The 21,665-nt window shown below is 40.3% G+C and overlaps 1 protein-coding gene across 5 annotated transcripts in view; it reads left to right on the forward strand.

Annotated features, from left to right (window-relative positions):
- Positions 1-2,630: 2,630 nt before the first annotated feature.
- Positions 2,631-21,665, forward strand: part of cenpu (centromere protein U) — a 43,568-nt gene continuing 24,533 nt past the window's right edge. For 2 of the 5 annotated variants that reach the window (XR_005942775.1, XM_041185820.1), the window contains exons 1-6: positions 2,671-2,841; positions 5,346-5,454; positions 6,829-7,000; positions 17,237-17,393; positions 19,053-19,161; positions 19,985-20,263. Coding sequence is in view for 4 of the 5 variants with exons in the window: in XM_041185820.1 (XP_041041754.1) it covers positions 5,383-5,454; positions 6,829-7,000; positions 17,237-17,393; positions 19,053-19,161; positions 19,985-20,263 (789 nt within the window). In the remaining variant the exon portion in view is untranslated. Of the gene's footprint in view, positions 2,842-3,056; positions 3,211-5,345; positions 5,455-6,828; positions 7,001-17,236; positions 17,394-19,052; positions 19,162-19,984; positions 20,264-21,665 lie in introns of all 5 variants that reach the window. The other 3 variants (XM_041185823.1, XM_041185822.1, XM_041185824.1) reach the window with 3 other exon arrangements.

Consider the following 21,665-nt stretch of genomic DNA (forward strand, 5'->3'; position numbering starts at 1 on the left):
TCATTGTCTGGCACTTGTGTGGCACGAATGTTACTTGCCATTTGTCAGCCCAAGCCTGGATATTGTCCAGGTCTTGATGCATTTGGACATGGACTGCTTCAGTATCTGTGGAGTTAAGGATGGTGCTGCACATTGCACAATCATCAGCGAATATCCCCACTTCTGAAGTTATGATGGAAGGAAGGTGATGAAGCAGCTGAAGATGGTTGGACCTAGGCTTGATAGATCCTAACTTTTAATTTGTTTGTTTAGATATGTGCAGATGGGCTACTGAACAGTCACCAGAGTCAGCTAATGAACTTTTAACAAAAGAATAAAATTTATTTAACAAGAAAAGATGAACTATATTACAATACTCCTTTATCCACAATTATACCTTTACAGATATAAACAGATTTGTAAGGATAACACAAGTTACAAAAGCTATCTTATACTCTAATGTTAACAGTAAGTACACAGTTCATGTTAACCAATAGGCGGCCTGTGGTCAGACACACCACACTCTGAAACCAAGTGACAGATGCCACCTCAACCAGATGCTATGGATCTTTTGTCAACTCCTGCCAGACGCTTGTCACACTGTGAGTCAACCAGTCTCACTGAACTCCGTCTTCACACGAGGGTTTCCAATCTCCACTCTCCAAAATCTCACCTTGGAATCTTCTCTCAACCCAATGCTTTCTCTTAAACACCTTCTGCAATGGTTCACCTCCAGGGTTTCAAACTCTCCTTCCAATGTTCCTCTCCCCTGGGTCACCACATGCATTCAAGCTTTCCTCCACACACTCTCTCTCACTGACTCAGTTGTTAACAGTACACCGCTGCTTCCTACGCCCATAGCAAAGAGTTACAGACCTTCAGTTGCCTCTTTGGACCTTCTGGCTTCTCACAAGCCTTTATCCCTTTAAGCTTGAAGCTTGGAGCCTTTCTCTGCTCCTCACTCTTAACTCCACTTAACAGGACCTTTTCCAAGTTCCTGTCTTTGCTTTGACTAGAAGGTCTTCTTGGGACTTTTTCCTGTTCCACTTTCCTGGATTTGGGGACCCTCTCCTTTAGCTTGGGACAGGCTATCTGTCCCTTTTGCTCCAGTCTCTCTCTGGTAGCTACTTTCAACCAACTTTAGCTTGAAACTGGCTGTCTGAGCCTTCTAGGCTGCTTCTGCCTGGCAGCTGTCTTCAAACTGAACTCAAAACTGCTGTTTCTTTAGTTTGTGTGTGTGGGGTGGGGGGGGAGGTGTTGGTGGAGCTGCCTCTCTGGACCCCAGTTGCTAGGCAACAGCACAGTTTTTTTCTACTCTTGTGTTTGCTTAACTTCTCTTAAGGAATTGTAAAACTCATTAGAACTGCAGACACCTTTTAAAAAGTGAAACTAAAACTCAACTTGACCTTTTCTTAACACACAAATACAGAAATACAGATCAAACTTAAACTTTAAAGCTAAAACTCACAAATACAAATATAACTTACCTAAACTATTGCTATTTCCTAACACTTGTTGGAGATGGGTCATTGCCTGGCACTTGTGTGGTGTGAATGGTACTTGCCACTTGGAAGCACAAGCCTGGATATTGTCCAGATCTTGCTGCATTTGGACATGGACTGCTTCAGTATCTGAGGAGTCGTGAATGGTGTTCAGCATTGTGCAATCATTAGCATATATCCCCACTTCTGACCTTATGATGGAAGGAAGGTCTGACAGATAGGGAAGCTATTTCTTCTGATAAAGTAATCAACAACAGTGAGATATAACCATGAAATTAGAACTCGTTGTTTTAGGAGGGAGAATAGGAAGCTCTTTTTCCATAAAAAGGGTAGTAGAATTTTCTGTCCCAGTGGCTGTGGATGCTGGTGACTTCATGACTGATCGAGTTAGATTTTTGTTAGGTAAGCATAGAAATCAAAGATGGGTAAATGGAATTGAGGTAAAGATCTAATTGAATGGTCAGGCTCCAAGGCTGAATGGCCCACTCCCATCCCTATGAAAAATATTGTGTCTGCAGCTTTGCCTGTTCATTGCTACACTAATGATTATACATTGTTACACTCATGATTGGTAACTATGGTGTCATTCAAATATTGGAGTATCAAAGGAAACTTGGCAATGAGTCTTTGGTGGTTAATGGAGTTGAAATAAATTTTCCAAATTAAATCTTTTTTTAAATGATGAATTGCTGCGCCCCTTGAGATGGGGTGAAACGTATTTCACTCTTGGTCGGCATTAAACATTCCCAGTGGAGGGAATCGAACCCTCATTAATACCTCCAAGGACTGCCAACCCTAAATCGCACAGTATCAATAAGCACTTGGACAGTGGAGTGAACCACGGTTTTGCTGCAGCCTCCCAGACACAGGGGGCGCCTTGAACCCAACTCCGGGAGGCTGAGCGTGCGCAGATTTGCCTGTCGGTCACATCCATTGTAGATACAAAATGGGGATGGAGAGTGATTGTACCAAAATCGCTTTAAACACATAACTAAAATCTTTGAAGACTTATTGTCGAAAAACAGTTTAAAACATTTATAATAGTTAAATGTAGTCCTCCATAATGTTTTGCCTTTGCTTTTCTGACAGTAGTCGCCTCTCTTTTGTTTCAACTCCCCCCGTGTCTCCTAACGGTCCATTCCGGATTGCGCCAACCATTTGATTTTTTTTTAGCGGGAGAAATTGCGGAATGAGAACGGAATAACGGGCAGGAGAGCGGAAAACCGGGCGGGTGAGATTGCGGAGTGAGTGCGGAAAACCGGGCGGGTGAGATTGCGGAGTGAGTGCGGAAAACCGGGCGGGTGAGATTGCGGAGTGAGTGCGGAAAAGCGAGCGGGAGAGATTGCGGTTCAACTCCCTGGTAAGAGTCTGTTAATAAACTTAAAGTCCATGCAACTGAACGCAAATTATTGACCTGGTTAAGAAATTGAATGAATGGTAGAAGACAGAGAATAGGGATAATGATTAAGCACCCTCCAATTAACTGGATGTGACTAATGGTGTTCTGCAAGGATCTAGTTGGGACCTCAACTATTCACAGTATTTACTAACAACATTTTTATTTTGCTTATGGAGGATGGTGTGAAGTGCTGGAAGGATTTTGGAGGCTGATTGACAGCTTTGTGTACTCACCTTTCATGGCCAACAAGTCCCGGAGGTAACAAGCAGGGCAGACAAAGGGGAACCAGTGGACATAATATATTTGGATTTCCAAAAGGAGTTCACTAAGGTACCGCACATAAGGCTACTTAATAAGATAACAACCCATGGTGTTGGGGATAGTATATTAGCATGGATAGAGGATTGGCTAACTAATAGACGATAGAGTTGGGATAAAGGGGGCATTTTCGGGATGGCAACTTGTGGAGTGCCGCAGAGATCAGTGCTGGGGCTACAATTATTTACAATATATATTAATGACTTAGATAAGGGAAGTGAATGCACTATCGCCAAGTCTGTGGATGACACAAAAATAGGTGGGAAGGCAAATGGTGAGGATGACACAAGGAGTCTACAGAGCGATATAGACAAGTTAAGTGAGTGGGCAAAAACTTGGCAGATGGAATATAATGTGGGAAAATGTGAGGTTATGCACATTGGCAGGAAGAATAGAGGAACTGAATATTATTTAAGTTGAGAAAGGTTGCAGCACAAAGGGATTTGGGAGTCCTTGTGCATGAATCCCAAAAAGCTAACATACAAGTTGAACAGATAATAGGTAAGGCAAATGGGATTTTGGCCTTTATTTCAAAGGGAATGGAGTATAAAAATAAGGAAGTCTTGCTAAAACTATACAAGACACTAGTTAGACTACACCTAGAACACTGTGAACAATTTTGGTCCCCTTATCCAAAGGAAGATATATTGGCATTGGAGGCAGACCAGAGAGGGTTCACCAGGTTGATCCCGGGTATGGAGGGATTTTCTTATGAGGAGAGGTTGAGTAGGTTGGGCCTGTACTCATTGGAATTTAGAAGAATGAGAGGTAACCTTATTGAAACATATAAGATTAGGGGACTTGACAGGGTAGATGCTGAGAGGTTGTTTCCCCTTGTGGGAGAGTCTAGGAGAGGGCTTAATCTCTGAGTAAGAGGTCACCCATTTAAAACAGAGATGAGGAGGAATTTCTTCTCAGAGGGTAGTGAATCTATGGACTTCTTTGCCACAGAGGGCTGTAGAGGCTGGGTCATTAAGTATATTCAAGGCCGAGATAGATTTTTAATCAGTAAGGGAATCTAGGGTTATGGGGAAAAGGCAGGATTTGAGGATTATCAGATCAGCCGTGATCTCATTGAATGGCGGAGCAGATGCGATGGGCCGAATAGCCTACTCCTACATCTTATGGTAACTTGATTCCGGGGTCTTCTGGCCTAGAGGCAGGAGCACTTCCAATTGAACCTCTCGAGTTCCCTATCAACAGCTTAGGTGATGGGATAGAATCATCTCCGAGTTTGCCAATTAATTCAAAGCAGATATTAATAGATTAAATGAATGGGCAAATGGATTTCAGTATTGGCAAATTTGAGGTCGTCCACTTTGGACCTAAAAAGTGTAGAACAGAGTACTTTCCAAATGATGAAAAGCTGGAAAATTGGAATCTAAATCTAAAGAGATTTGGGAGGTTTCTGTACAAAGGGAATTAAAATGCCATGAATAGGTACAAAAAGTATCAAAAGAGCTAATGGAATGCTGGCTTTTATATCAAGAGGACTTAAATACAAGGAGGTAGAAGTTATGCTTCATCTATACAAAAGCCCTGGTTAGACCACGCCTGGAGTACTGTGAGCAGTTCCGGGCATCACACTTTAGGAAGAATATATTGGCCTTAGAGGGAGTGCAGCATATATTTACCAGAATGTTGAGGCGTCTAGCACGAAGGCAGGAGAGCCTAAAAAATTAGAGCTAGACCTTTCAGGTGTGAATTTAGGAAACATTACTGCACATGAAGGATGGTAGAAGTTTGAAACGCTCCTCTGTAAATGGCACTTCATGCTAGGTCAATTGTTAAGTTTAAACTTTGAGATCGGTTAACAAATGTCTATCTGAGGTATTGAGATAGATGAGGCAAAGGCAAGTGTGTGAAGTTAGATCACACATCAGCCATGGTCTCATTGACTGGAGTCTAAATGGTCTACTCCTGTTCCTATGTATCTGAATATCTGTGTGAGTGGACACTTGTGTGTGTGCGCATATTTAAGAGAATGTCTCTGTTTTTCCAGAGTAATTCGTCTTGGGATATTTCAAGTATCATTTCCTATTGGATCTCATGTAACCATGCTCTGTTTTGAGAGAAGCTGCATCAAGATTGCTATAGAATGATTCCACTTTACCTCATCTTTACTGTTCATTATTTTTTACTTATAGATTTTGACCTGATGCAAAACATCTGAGAAAAGCAATAATGAGAAAAACCAAAGGCGCTTCCACTTCAAAAGGATCTAATTTGCCTGTACACCAAAACACAAGAGCTGAGGTGCTTTAGCCTTAAAGTTGTTTATGTTTTTTTTTGAATGTCTTTTTGATAAGAACATAAGAGACAGGAGTAGGCCTACTCTGCCTCTTTTAGGGAAGGCCTGCTGAGTAACATGCCACTTGGGCACTTAACTGGACACCGGCACGCCTTCCCTGGGATCAAGGACCCCAGGACAGAATCAGAAGCCGGCAGCTCTGTTGAACAACAGTGCCATCAGGGAGGTGGTCGTTGCTGCTGGTATGACACCCACCCAAGGCCTAGGATCATTGCTGGATCCCAGGCACAGGTGAATAATAGTGGGAGGGGTGTTGCAGGGGTGGTGGGGAAGGGAATTGGCAGCAAGGGCTGGGAGGTGGCTCTCAGTGGGCCGTTGCTTCCTGATGCTGGATCCCTCTGAGTGCCTTTGAACAAGGGGCACCCCTCTCCCCACCTCCAGGGATCCCACATGCAAGTTGTCAGGGCTTGAAAATTGCAGCTATGAGGAGAGATTGGATAGGCTAGGGTTGTTTCCTTATAACAGAGGAGGCTGAGGGGTGACCTAATTGAGGTGCACAAAGTTATGAGGGTCCTAGATAGGATAGACAGTAAAGACTTGTTCCCCCTAGCTGAGGGGTCAATTACCAGAGAGCATTGATTTAAGGTGATTGGGAGAAGGATTAGGGGGGACATGAGGAAAAGCTTTTTCACTCGGAGGGTGGTGGACATCTGGAATTCACTGCCTGAATTGGTGGTTGAGGCCGAAACGCTTAACTCACTTAAAAGGTACCTGGATCTGCACCTGAAGTGCTGTAACCTGCAAGGCTACAGACCAGGTGCTGGAAAGTGGGATTAAAGTGAGCAGCTGGTTTCTTTTACTCTTTTTTTTGGCCGGCTTGGCTGAATGGCTTTTTTCTGTGCCACAACTTTTCTATGGTTCTATCCTGCATGGGTTTGCTTGTCATGCTCCCTGCATAGTGAGGCCCTTGTCCGCTGTGGGGGTGGAATGCCAGCTGTGGTGGGATGAGATCCCATCGAGGGCCTCAATTGGTGGTGGGGCGGCATTGCAAGCCACCACCCTCCTGCCTGATTAAATGTCTCCCTCATCCAAACTCACCATTGGGGGCATTAAATTCTGGCCATTGTCTTTCCTGGCCCTTAATTCCCCTCCCTCCCTTGCCACCCACCCCCACTACTGGCCACTATCTTCACACCAAAGGATTAACAATTTCAAGAATATCACTGTAGATTTATTCAGGAGCCGCCTAGTTTGATGCCAGAAAAGACAAAATCAAAGTAACTCAGCGTCTGCTATGCTTGTGATGATTTAATTTCAACAATTAATATCTCTTGCTATATTAACAGTGAGAACTTGGAATTTATTTTTCTTTTATTCAGGGTTCTAAAGGTGTGAGATCTAAAAAAGGTAGAGGAAGTCAAACAAATAAAAGACAGACTCCTGCCCAGAGAGAGAGAGTCAAATCGCCAAGTCAAAAGCACCCAGAGCCTTCACCAAACCTCTCCTGCATTTTTAGAAATCCAGACAGTCAAGAAGATGATGAATATTATGGTAAGGAGTTAATGGTGGAAAGTCGGGCATTCGTCAAGCACACAAGGTCGTACTATCCACAGTGTGCTTACGCTTAGATTCTGTATTCTGATCTTCATGAATGCCTGGGGTCCCAGGAATAAAATAGATGGTGCAACATAGCATGGCAGTAGGACTGACTGACTGCATAAACTTTGTGATTAAAAATTCTAACCCAATTATTGGGTTTTGTCGGACGATTTGATTTGACTCTGCAGTACAGATTTTAACTTTTCGCCAGCCAACCAATAGTAACGCCAAGAGATTCAGCCCGTTTTGAAAGCTGGGCTTCCTCACTGCGTCACCGGTGGGTTCCTTGGGCACCTCGTTGCAGCTTGCCAGTTCTCGCCCAGTGCAGGCTTCGCCCACTTGTTTCCCAAAACAAACATGATAAGATCTTGCTTAACATTGTAAAAAGGCCTAATGCCAGTCACAGGTGTGTGTCCCACCTACCCTGCTGTGGGCCCCCTACAGAATGGTGTCTTTTGAATCTGGAGTGGGAATGGAGAGGTAGGTTTTATGTTATGATTTGCAGGCACTCCAACCCTGTTTCCACCCAGTGAAGTGGAGTAAAAATCTTCCCCTATTAATCTGAAGCCCAGCAGAGAAAGAACTCCTAGTATTTGACTTTGACATTCTAAAACTGAAGCCCTGGCATCTCCTGTGTTGAGGAGAGGTTTTTCTGATAATTTTAATATTGTGCTTGACAGAAAGGGATCCTCTAGATCTTCTAGATCTGTTGGGTTTGCATCAACTATTGTGCTTCCTGATTAATTAACTTGGTCCATCTCCCAATAAAAATGTGGCAGTTCCAAACTCCCTACAAGTGGAAATTAATTCGCAAGTGTTGAATGATATGGTAAAGTAGGCATTTTATAGTTTTTGTAGAATGCATTTTATGGAACTCTGCAGTTTTAGACACACTTATTTACTCTGTCAATCTCTTTGTCTCTAGTGTGAACTTACTAACATAAAGTTAGAAGTTTTGACTGTAGGCTTCCCCAGGGTCTCCATCAGTGCTTGTCAGTGTTATAAGGTTTACAAGTTTGTAGAATGTGATTGGGTTCATTTGGTTGTCTTTCCCAAACTAGAGATAAGGTTGATCCATTCAGGTAGCTCAACCAAGTATCAGGAAATCTGTCCGTAGACAATTGTTTAGTCACTGCTGGGACTTGAATTCTGATTGGAAATCTAGTATTGTACTGGCAATTAATTGATTTATATTAAGCAACTAGACCAACATAATAGATATCTTTAAGTGATGCCCAGGGGGGGTGGGGGGGAGGGCTTTTTTTTAAAGTGGAATTGGGAGTGCTTGAACCTAGAACTGAATCTGAAACAGTCTCCTTTAGCCTAATGAGAATTACCTGTTATAGATTTGCCACAAGATGTCATCAGAGAGGATCTTTTTATCTAGTTAGCTGATAATATCCCACTATATTATGGGTTTTTGTTTTTAACATTAGAGTCATAAAGGTCCAGAGCACAGAAAAAGGCCCTTCGGTCCATCGAGTTTGCGTCAGTCAAACAAGTACCTAACTATTCTAATCCCGTTTTCCAGCACTATTCTCGTAATGTAACGGTATAGAAGCAATTATGGGGCTTTTTAGAACTTTATCCCAGGAGAGTGTCCCTTAATTGATAGCATAAAAAGTATGAGTGCTTGAAATTCTGTTCAGTTAACTGCTTTTGTTTTAAGCTGGAGCATCTCAGCTGTACAAACAAGTGTGGCTTCCTAATTTAGCACCAACAAATTAGAAAGAGGGCATAGTAAGCACTGAAGTATACAGTGAACCTTAAGTGTTTTTAGTTCACTTATATATGTAAGCTTCACTGGCAATATTCAATATTTGCCCAAATACTGGAAAAGCTCAGACCCAAGTACTAACTGTTTGGGTGGAAATCAGATGGTAATGCCCTGTTGGAGAGTTTCTGTTAGCAGAAAACTATTGAATGTTAATGAAATCTGCATAAGGCCTCTGAAATAACCGTGAAAGGTCCATGAAAAGTGTGGAAAATTAATTTGCAGAATATTTATGGATTTCTACAAATGGAAGTTTTGTACTTTACCTTGTATGTTTTCAAAATATGGAAAATGGAATCCAATTCTGACATGCTGTTTGAACCTTTAGCAATAGAATAGGGTTTATTTTTCAGGTAAGGTCTGCTTCTAGGTATTATCTAAGTGTATAATATTTCTGGATTATGGATGTTAGCACAGGGAGTACAATTAGTGTAAAGAATGACATATATTTGTGGGACATTTTCTCATAAGGCTCTTTTGTCATTGAAAGGATAACAATGACAACAAGGCTGTCAGGCCACCCAAGGTCCTTGAGTCTATTATACTAGTGCTTAAAGTCAAGGCCATTGGTGATGGTTTTCACAGGGAAAATTTGGATCCCAAATTCCTGCAGAATCCCAGCCAATAAGAACAAAATATGACTTCTTCAGTCACTAAACAATAGCCCCAATTGTAACTGAACAGAATTGTGAAACACGATCCCCAAAACATCAACATTCCTGGAACTGTGTAGTAAACATAGAACTTTACTAATTCTATATAACCATGTCCATATAGATGCAAAGCAAATTCATACAACAGAGGCAGTGCTCATTTTAAAATGACAATAGCAATTGCTTTTGGAATTTATAGGAGCTTTTTAATATTTGTGGCTAGTTTTCAGTCTGCATCAGGCTTTTTGAGGATAGGAAACTCCAGGTTGTTTCAATTAGTCCAAAGATAAAACAGTAGTCTGGTACGATGATGGATTCACCATGGTTATTTTTTCAATCTGACCAGTTGAGTGAGGGGAGATGAGAAGTAAGGTTTTGTTGTGCTGGTGGCGTGGGGGTGGGTGGGAGATGCATTTCTAATATTTCTGACATTTTAACGCTGTGTGGGTCAACTTTGATGGAAGCAAAGAGCTATATCTAATTAACAATTTCAGATGAATAAGAGTTTATAATCATTAATTAAAGGCAGTGTTTGCTGCTAGCACGTGCTTGTGCAATTGTAATGTTTTACTTCATGACCACCATTGTGACACCACAGTAAACTTAATCTCAATTGTCAGATTAATTCAATACATTTATCTGGGTGCTTTGTCAAATGATCGGTTGAAAATGAGCGTTATGTAAACTGCATTTTGCTCCATCTTACAGCTTTTTAAAATGCAAACAGACATTTAACCAACAAAAGACAATAGCATCTTTAAAGTTTACTTGTGGCAGCCAGGATCTTATTTTGATCTTTAGTGATTATGCTCAGATTTGATTGCAAACTGAACTAGATTTAAAAAAAAACATACACTCAGTGTTGCTGCTCCCACCTAACATGAACGTTTGCCTTTTCAAAACCATCTGTGTTTAAGTGCTTACCAGCTCACTTTCAGCCAAGGTGTGGGGTGCTTTAGCAAGAAATTACCAAAGCGATCCTGCCATTGGTGTGTCTGAGTTATGGGGCTTCAGCAACTGGCTGGATAAACATCAATATTGGGAACACTGTACAAGATTAGCAGGGATGCCAACCTCTTTGAATAGTCTGTATACAATTAAAGGCAATTCTAAAGAGGTCACAGGTGAGCAGAAAAGAATCCAGATCTCTTCTAACCTCAAACTAAAGGTGGCAATGTTGATCACAGCAAAAAGAAAAAGTTTTTATTCAGGACCACAGGTTAGAATTGTAGCAAATTTGGCAACCATCCCATCCATCCCTTCATCCAAGGCATTTATATAAATTGTAAACAACTGAGGTCCCAGCACTGATCCATGTGGCACACCACTCATTACATCTTGCCCAGAGTTTTGAGGTTCCTGCTGTGCTTAGTCCACCTTAAGGTTGGACGGGCAGGGCATTTAACAAGCTTAATTATCCTGTCAATGGTCTTAATTGGCCATTGACAGGTCGGCGGGCGGGCAGCTGATTTCGCTGTCCACCCGCCTTCCTCAATATTTAAATGGACTGGGGTGACGTTGGGGATTCCTCCTGACGTCATCCTGTGTTATTTTCCTGTCGGCGAGCGGGCCCCGCCCCCAAATTGCCGACGGGAAAATTCTGCCATTATCTGCACATATGGGATTAGTTTGCAACTATATATTGGCACCACCTAGCTCGCCCCACTGCAGTAAAACCCTATACTAGACTTAGTATTGTGCAACGAGATGGGATTAGTTAATGATCTCATAGTGAAGGTGCCCTGAGGTAGTAGTGGCCATAATATGCTTGAATTTTACATTCAGTTTGAGGGACAGAGGTGTGGGTCCGAGACTACATTTTTAAACTTAAATCAGGGCAATTATGAGGGCATGAAAACTGAGCTGGTTAAAATGAATTAGCAAATTAGGTTAAGGGATGGGTCAATAGAAATACAGCGGCAAACTTTTAAGGGGATATTTCAGAATATACGGAATAGATAGGTTCCAACGAGTAAGAAAAAGTCTAAGCGGCAGACGTACCATCCGTGGTTAACTAGAAGCGTTAAAGGTAGTATCAAACTTAAAGAAAAAGTATATAATTGTGGAAAGATAGCTGGAATGCCAGAAGATTGGACAGATTATAAGGGAACAGTAAAGGATGACTGAAAGATTAATAAGGAGATAAAAATTAGAGTATGAGAGAAAGCTAGCCGGAAATATAAAAACAGATAAGAGTTTTTATAAATACTTTAAAAAGAAATGAGTTAACAAAGTGGGTGTTGGTCCTAGTGAAAGTGAGTCTGGAAAATGGATAATGGAAAACAAGGAAATGACAGATGCATTGAACAGGTATTTTGCATCAGCTTCCACTATAGAAGATATAAATAACATCCCAGAAGCAGCTATAAATCTGGAAATAGAAGGGAGGGAGGAACTCAGGAAAATTACAATCATCAGAGAAGAGGTACTGAATAAATTGTTAGAGCTGCGGGTTGACAAGTGCCCGGGTCTTGAATAGGACTTCATCCTAGGTTCTTAAAAGAAGTGGCTGGTGAGATAGTTGATGCGTTGGTTTTAATTTTCTGAAGCTCCCTAGATTCAGGAAAGGTTCTATTGGATTGGAAAGTAGCAAATGTAACTCCAGGATTGAAAAAGGAGGGAGGCGGAAAGCGGGAAACTACAGGCCAGTTAGCTTAACATCTGTCATAGGGAAAATGTTAGAAACTATTATTAAAGAAGGTATAACAGGACACTTGGATAGGTTAAAGGTAATCAGACAGAGTCAACATGGTTTTGTGAAAGAGAAATCATGTTTATCCAATTTATTGATGTTCTTTGAGGAAGTAACGTGTGCTGTGGATACAGGGGAACTGGTGGATGTACTGTACTTAGATTTCCAGAAGACATTTGATAAATTGCTGCGTCAAAGTTATTGCAGAAAATAAAAGCTCATGGCATAGGGGGTAACATATTGGCATGGATAGAAGATTGGCTAGCTTACAGGAAGCAGATAGCAGCCATAAATGGGTTGTCATTAGGTTAGCAAGCTGTAACAAGTGGTGTGTCACTTGGGTCAGTGCTGAGAGCTCAGCTGTTTGCAATTTATATAAATGACTTGGATAAAGAAATGGATGGGATGGCTGCCAAATTTGCTGATGACGCAAAAATAGGTAAGAAAGTAAGTTATGAAGAAGACATAAGGAGGCTACAAAAAGATATAGGTTAAGTGAGTGGGCAAGGATTTGGCAAATTGAGTATAATGTGGGAAAATGTGCTATTGTTTATTTTGGCAGGAAGAATAAGAGGCAGATTACCTAAATGGTGAGAGATTGCAGAGGGATCTGGGTGTCTTAGTGCATGAATTGCAATAAGCTAGTATGCAGGTACAGCAATTAATTAGGAAAGCTAATAGAATGTTATCATTTATTGCGAGGGGAATTGAATACTAAAGTAGGGAGGTTATCTGGAGTACTGTGTACTGTATTAGTCACCTTATTTAAGGAAGGATGTAAATGCATTGGAAGTAATTTACAGAAGGTTTGCCAGGCTATACCTGGAATGGACAGGTTGTCATATGAGGAATGGTTGGACAGGCTAGGCTTGGAGTTTAGGAGCATAAGAGTTTAGAAGAGTAAGGCGCCTTTATTGAAACATATAAGATACTGAAGGAATTTGACAGGGTAGATGTGGAGAGGATGTTTCCTCTTGCAGGAGAATCTAGAACTAGGATCACTTTAAAAATAAGAGGTTGCCCATTTAAAATGGATATGAGGTGCAATTTTTTTGCTAAGGGTCATGAGTCTTTGGAACTCTCTTCCTGAAAAGGCAGTGGAAGCAGAGTCTTTGAATATTTTTAAGGCAGAGGTGGATAGATTCTTGGCAAGCAAGGGGTTGATAGGTTGTTGGTGGTAGGCAGGATGCGGATTTGAGATTACTATCAGATCAGCCATGATCTTATCAAATGGTGGAGCAGGCTCGAGGGGCCGAATAGCCTATTTCTGTTCCTTGTTCTTATGCTTGTATTTCACAACCACCTCTATGTTGTCAGTTGGATATCAAGTCAAGGATATGTCAGAACTTCTTCCATACTGAATTCTGCGACAACTCAAGCTTATCTTATTTGGGTGCTGGCAAGAAAACTGTGTCCTTTTGCTGCAGTTCTATTCTCCCCTGGCTGCTTGCTCAAACTGAACCAGACACGAGAACAAAGGGTGAAGCAGGGATAACATTACATGATCTCGCTCCTTACCAGTCTAGATTTTGAATGTAGGAATAGGAATAGGCTCTTCATTGATGATCCCATACAAGATGAGTCTTGTGACGCTTTTCTGTGCCCATTTCTAGTGCAACTACAACTATTTTTGAGACAAATGTCCTCCTGTGTTGTATCATTCTATGATATTATGAAAATGGAACTCCATTTTGTCAGTGTGGGCTATGCTTAGTACATTTTAAGACATGGTGGAACGTTTGTACATTGTCTGGACATAAGTGACGTAGCTACTGTTTTATGCACTTGTCTAAGTTTCTGTATTAATTAAGATCCATTGATTTTCTAGCTACGCTGCATACTTTCATACTATGTACAGTACGTTATAATGGTGTTACATTTTCTCCACGTGTTGTCAAATACATAGTCCTCAAGTTATGATCTAAATCCTCAAGTTTTTAACTGCTTCCAATGCTGCTATTGCTGTCTGTTGTGTCATCGTCAAATTTGACCATCATGCACTTAATTTTTCAATGCAGATTATTTATGAATGTGACATATAAGCAGGGTTCAACTGGTCTCTGACCCAGTCTAATGCGTATTTAAAAAGGGGGTGATTTTATAAATTTAGCCATGATTTAATTTAGCTGTGCAGGGCCTGGTTACTGGATTCAAAATTAACCCTTTTAAACTGTTTTAGTTCAACAGAGATATAACCATCAGGTAAAGACTCAGACACTGAATTAATGAATAATACCAACATTTATTAAATAAAGGATAAAATAAAACAACAATACACTTATTAATTACTAAAGGAGCAAAGGAACAACAAGGTCTATTTATCAATAGTACAATCCAGACTTCACGACTTGAAATGGATGGTCAGTCAGAAGGAGTGGAAAATGACCTCAAACCTTATCATCGGCAGGAATTCTGCCTCTGTCCTGGAGAATATACAATACAACTGTTTCTCTTCTTTTGGTGTGTATAAACAAGCTGGTTCTGAAAACCCTCTTGTTGTTAATAGCTAATTGGTCAATAATGTTGTATGGATTAATTTCATTGGATTTGTCCATCTGCCCACATTTCCTTAAATGTAAAACAGTGGATTACTTCAGGATGTATTCTTTATCTTAATACTTCACAAGTTCCTTATTCATTAGGCCTAGTACTAGACTTAGTCAAGGACAGTTTATTTTGATAAGGGCTTTGGTGGAATAATGTAGGTGCTTCCCACACGCAGCATGTTTAAAGTATGTATAGGAATGTTAGTAGAAAAACAGGACTAGAGAAAATCTGATTTTCATTAACCATCTGATTAATTACTTATTCTTCAATTACAGAGTAATTGAGGTATTACTTCTGATAATCATCAGCTGCTGGTTAGTTGCTTCTTTACAATACTGGTGGTAGCTTGGCCTAAATAGCCAAGTGGTTATGGTACTGGGTTTGTAACCCCCAGATCAAGAGTTCAAATCTCACAATGGCAAACTATGAAACAATGTAACTTCATCTGAAACAGATGGAAACAGGTTTACTCAAAAGAGTATCAAGAGATCAAGAGTTCAAATCTCACAATGGTAAACTATGAAACAATGTAATTTCATCTGAATAGGAACAGATGGAAATGTGTTTGTACTCGAAAGAGTTACAATACTGGTGGTTAGTGTACTAAAATGTTGCATAGTTTGGCAGCAGGTATTCAAATCATTAAATGGTTTTTAGGTAAGTTGCTCGTACAAAACGGTGGCTTGATATTCGTCTGCTGCAGAATCTAGCTCTAAATATGGTCGCATTAAGCAGGCAAACTAAATCCTACTAAGATAAACTAAAACTCGGGCCTGCTTACACAATGGTTTCGCTCCCTCCATTTGCACTGCCTGCCTGCCACTGCCTTTGACATTACAACTTTCATAGAGACACATTACTTCCTATTTTTTTAACCAGTATCATATCTGCTCTGTTTTACTCAGGATTCATGAAGCTTTTTATTTAATTGCAAATCCTTCATATCGAACTTCCCAAGCAGAACCTTTCCTTTATAAATTCTTTCTAAGTTATTATTAATCAAGTACTTCTACAAATTGCATTTCAAAATAGATTCCATTATTTGTGTATCATAGTCTCCACCTCTGAAACACCATATTTAAATTGGACAATCATTTAATTTGGCCATAAAACCATTATTGCTAGTTCCAAAGTTGCTATTTATAGCTTGCTAAGCGCACTACGTATTTTGTGTAGAAACAGGTGTTCACTTTGTAATTTGCATTTTATTAAGGTGCAAATAATAGTGTATATTTTATCACCACTAGCAAGTTACAGCTTGCACTACTCAGCATTGACTGCAATATCGGTAAATTGCACCTTGTTAAGGTCCAAAAGTGCAAAGTAGACAGGAGATTATTTTTTACCTCCTCTGCCTATCTTTGCAGCTGCACTTGATGTATCATTTATTTTTCAGCTTTCTGGCTACAGCTACCCGAAGAATATTCTAAAATATTGGTGATTATGTAGTTCTTCTACAAAGAAATAGCTGTATCTTGATCATTTTTAAAAAACGCATAGCCGTTGACATTTTTGCATGAAAATCTATTTCATTGATATTTAAGTTCTTCCTTCTGAACAGCATGAATATTGCAGGATGGGAGAAACCATCCGATGTGTATAAAGGGCAAATAGCACTGGCACCAACGTGCCTTCTATAAATAGTGAGGACTGGACTGATATTAACTATTGGGCTTGTAGTTGACTGAGTAAATTTTGTATTTCTTTTTACATGTTGATATTAAATTTGCTGCTTCCAATCTTGCATCCATCTGTGTTCAATGATTATTCCATGCTACTAAGCCACCACCCAACAAATTTCCTTCCTGATCATCTTCAGTGCCAAAGCATATTGCAATAATAAAATAGAGTCATAGAGGTCTACAGCACAAAAAAAGGCCCTTTAGCCCATCGAGTCTGCGCCAGTCAAACAAGCACCTAACCATTCTAATCCCATTTTCCAGCTCTAGGCCCATAGCCCTGTATGCCATGGCATCGCAAGTGCACATCCAAATACTTCTTAAATGTTATGAGGGTTTCAGCCTCTACCATCCTTTCAGGCAGTGAGTTCCAGATTCCCACCACCCTCTGGGTGAAAATATTCTTCCTCACATCCCCTCTAAACCTCCTGCCCCTTACCTTAAATCTATGCCCCCTGGTTATTAATCCCTCCACCAAGGGAAAAAGTTCCTTCCTGTCTATCCTATCTATACCCCTCTTAATTTTATACACCTCAATCATATCCCCCCACAATTTCCTCTGCTCCAGGGAAAATAACCCTAGTCTATCCAATCTCTCCACGGCTCCATGAGTGTTGAGGTTATCGGCCATACAAATATTTAAGCATAACAGAGACTATCTATCTTTTAAGAGTATTTCTTGTTGACTTGTTCTGAAAGTCAGACCAGGTTCAGTTTTCAGCTGCGTATTAAATTTGTGATCCTTAAAAACTGTTTAATTACTCACAGCAAATATTAAAAGTGTTCCCACAAAAAATCCTAACATTTTTCATTTACTTATTTGCTTTAACATTTTTTATGTAGGTAACCCATTGCACAGCACAGCAGTGTTTGATAATGAATCAGAGCTAAACAATGAAGGAAATGATAAAGAAGCAGAATGTCCTGCACGGAGTAATAATCAAGGGAATCCTACTCAACAGCCTATGCCTCTGATTGAAAAAATTAGGACTGAGAAACGGTAAAAAGGAAGCTGGATGAATATTTTTATTTCTTACTACTGAATGGATTGTTTTAGTAGTCAATTAGCTAAACTGCCTGCTTTGTTTCATCGGTAGAAAGTTCAAAACTTAAAAGCATCCCTCAATGTTGTTGTTGCTTACTTAGCTTCCCTGTCAGGAACTGAGTTTTTCAGCCCAGGCTTAATTCTGGCCTTCGATGAGTTAGGTGCCCTTGGCCAGAGCAATCTTCTGGCGCACTGGGTTAAGAGGAACAAATCAACCAGTGCTTCTGTACGCTGTTCATACACCCTTGCTGAAAGATTTGCTTGCATGGATATGGTTGCCAACTCCCCAGTATTGGCCTGGAGTCTCCAGGAATAGACGATCAATCCTCAGGGCAGCTACTGTGTGCAACCTTGGTGAAAAATCATTGGAACATCATATATTTTTGTCATTTTCTTTGAAAGTTTCTCTACCACATATAAAAATATAGAAAATGGGGAAAAATAAAGCTGTTTAGCAGACAGTCAAGCAGTATCAAATTGGGTCATGAGTCTTTCTGCTTTCCCATTGGCATAGGAAGACAGTATGTCATAAGGATAGATGTGTTGGCTGACTAACGGCAAGAGCATAGGGCCAAGTCATGTGATGAAACCTCCAGGAATACCTTTAATCACAGTTGGCAACCCTAAGCATGGACATTGAATGAGGGCAAGATTAGCACAGCTAGGATACCCCACAATCTTACAAATACTGTCAGATGCACACAAGAAGAATCACACCTCCGACAAGTTACTAGAACTAGGCCCAATGGCAACAACTTAAATGTAATTTTACAATCCTCAGTGTTGTCAGGCTCCTTGGGCAGGATTTTAGCTTCTACCCACCACCCTGATGAAGGTGTGCACGGAGGCAGGCATGTGTGACATCCTGCACGTACTGGTTTGCACCCCCCTCCCCACAAGCTGGGGCATTTTCTCAGAGGCAAAATAGTGGGTGGCAGGGCAGGGTAACCAAATAAAGGTAATTAAAGGCCATTTAAGGCCTAGTGTCAGAGGCCGAATGGAATTTTTGTGACCTAGGTGGTTTCCTGGGGAAGGCCTTCTAGCGGCAGTCTGGGGGCCAGTACTCCAGGCAGGCTTTGAGGCCTGTCCCCCCTTCTTAACCACAGCTGTGGCCACAGGCCGCCCTGTGAAAGCCTTTCCCCTTCACAGTTCCATCAAGCTTTTGGTTATCGCACCTAATCTCCCTTCTTGCTTGGTGTCCATTTGTAAAGCAAGTTGGCACTTTTTAACATTAAGTGCAATGTATTAATGCAGATTGTTTTGCATTTGCTTTTCCTTCTTGCTGTTTCCCTTTAATTGATCTTTCTGCCGTTGTTATCCAGTAGGGAGAACTAGCTGGCAATACTCTTTAACAAAGCACCATGAATCGTGCAAGGAGGAAGCAGAGGAAGAGAGTATACTCACCTTCCGGTTTTACTTCCTCATCATAGAATTGCCAGTTACCTCACCCTAATAACTTGGCTGAGATCAGGAACTGTAAAATCAGGAGCCTGGGTTCGATGAGTGCAATATATTAATACACCAGTTTTCAATAAGTTTTGCTGCCCATTGGATTGCTTTGTGAAAATTTGTCGTGTCTCACCTTTCTCAATCCTCTTTTCTTGTGCATTCTAGTGCGTTGACTCGTATATCTGAAGGTGTGGAAGCACAACAAAATGAAGTGAATACAGGAAGTGCTAGCAATGAGGCATTGAGTGAGAATGCAAATGAACCTATTCAAAAGGTGCTATCTCATATGACTTTAGATCTGGTGGAACTTTTCATTATTAATGTAATCGTTTTACTACCACAACCATCTTATGGTATAATAGCAAAACAGAGATTATTTTTATTAAGCATGATTCCAAGGAAAGGTTTTCCCCTTGTTTTTCCACTCCACTGGTGAGAACTCAAACAAAGAAGAATAATAATCGGTTAAGTGGCAATGACATTGGCAGGACAATAATTTGAAAATTGCAGGTACGATTAAAAATGTCCTTTTTACTGCAAAGTTGAATCAGGTAATGTCCAAGGTGACTTTCATTGACATTTCTATTTTTTTCAGAACATAAGAAATAGGAGCTGGAGTAGGCCATTTGGCCCTTGAGCCAGCAATATCATTCAACAGGACCATGGCTGATTTTCTACCTCGACTCCATCCAATTGCACTATCCTCTATCCGTCAATTTCCTCAGTACCCAAAGATCTATCTACCTTTGTCTTGAATATTTTCAATAACTGAGCACCCACAGCTCTCTCAGGTAGATGTGTCTAAAAAAATCACATTCTTTGAGTATAGAAGTTTCTCCTCATCTCAAACCTAAATAGCTGACCCTTTACTCTGAGTCTGAGACCCTGTGTTCTAGATCCCCAGCCAGGGGAAACACCTTCTCAGCATCTACCCTGTTAAACCCATTAAGAATTTCATGTGTTTCAATTTAGTTCAGGAGAAATGTATCTCCATATGAATGGATGAAAGTGTTGGAGCAAATAATTCGGGGCCACTTGTGTATAAAGTGCCTATTTAATTTTGATTGCTTTACCTAATTTAAAAAAGTATTTCACAGACAGAAACCAAGAGAGTGAAGTTGAAAACAGTATCCAGTTCACAGCCCAGTAAAGCCTCCAAGCGATCTAAGGACACTCGGTCACGGACAGGTGCAGTAAAGAATCCTAGTGATGGGAAATCCGGAATTAAGCAGACAGCTGCTTCAGCTGGTGCCACAAAGAAGTTGTTGGTTGAAACTCGGGCGTCAATTTCAAAATGGAAAAAGCAAAGTAACATGAGAGCAGATGCATCAGCAGCTCACAGCAGGGACTCCCCTTTTCATGCAGAGCCTTCGACGGTAAGGAACATGCTTTTTGATTCACTTATGATTCCTTTTTGTTTGGCCAGACCAAACAAAATTGAGGAGGAGAAAACACAAAGTTCAGAAACATTTGCAGGTAACCTTGAAGCTTAATCTGTGTCGCCCTTTAAATAATGATAAAATAGAAGTGGTATTAAAAGCATTCAGAAGTATACATATCCTTGACATATGGAAACATTTCGATTTTGGTTTCATTGTGATGCGAGTCCTTCCTTTAACTTAAATTATTGATCTGGCCTCATATTGCAAGTTAATAGTTCACATATTTGAAATTAGTTAATGTTGATTAACAGTCAACAATTGCTCAAGTTCAAAGCTACTCTGAATAAATTGTTTCCAGCATTTAATAAGCAAGGTGATAGCTTATTGACGGTTGTAAAAGAAAAGCTAATATGTTTCTAACCAACTAGTTTAATTTTTATGCAATTCTTATGTATGAAAAAACATACCAAAATATAACCAGCATGGCTGTGGTTTTTATCCGTAAAATGCATTTCCATCTATCGGTAAAATGAATTTCCATCTATTTGCAAACATTTCTGTGTGCGTATAAATATGCATGCATAAAATTCCATGTATAAAGAATATATTTGCAGTAAAACAGAAGATGCTAGAAATATTAAACAGCTTGGCAGCATCTGTGGAGAGAAACAGAGTTACCATTTCAGGTTGATGACCTTTTGTCCGAATTCAAAATGTCATTTGACTTGAAACATTTACATTGTTTTTCTCTGCACTGATGCTGCCTAATCTGCTGAGTATGTCTAGCATTTTCTATTTTTATTTCAGATTTTCAGCACCTGCAATATTTTGATTTTTGAATATATTTGTTTTTTGGTTCCATTTATAAAATTAATTTTTTCCTGTTATCTTTTAAGTGTCTGTTTATGCAGCATTCTATAAGAGGTGTGAGATGACTCATTTTAAGGCCACTGACGATGCTGTTTTTTTTTACTGTTTGCTAGGTGGTGCATTATATGACTTCTCTGAAAGAAAAACTGCACTTGGGAAATCAATGTGTACTCTGTGCCTCTGTGTGTAAAAGCACTTTTCATGGCCTTAATTACCTACACTTGCACTTTCAGAAAATTGAGTATTTAAGTATTTATGGAGACATGGCTGCAGGATGACCAAGACAGGTCATTGAATATCCAGGGGTACTCAATATTTAGGACGGACAGGCAAAAGGGAAAAGGAGGTGGTGTGGCGTGGCGTTGTTAGTTAAGGATGAAATCAGGGCGACAGTGAGAGGATATTGGCTCAGAAAATCTAGATGTAGAATCAGTCTGGGTGGAGCTAAGAAGCAACAAGGGACAGAAAACATTAGTAGGAGTTGTTTATAGGCCTCCAGACAGTAGTGATTAGGTAGGGAACAGCA

Source organism: Carcharodon carcharias, chromosome 4, assembly GCF_017639515.1.
Source record: "Carcharodon carcharias isolate sCarCar2 chromosome 4, sCarCar2.pri, whole genome shotgun sequence".
In the NCBI taxonomy this organism is placed as follows: Eukaryota; Metazoa; Chordata; class Chondrichthyes; order Lamniformes; family Lamnidae; genus Carcharodon; species Carcharodon carcharias.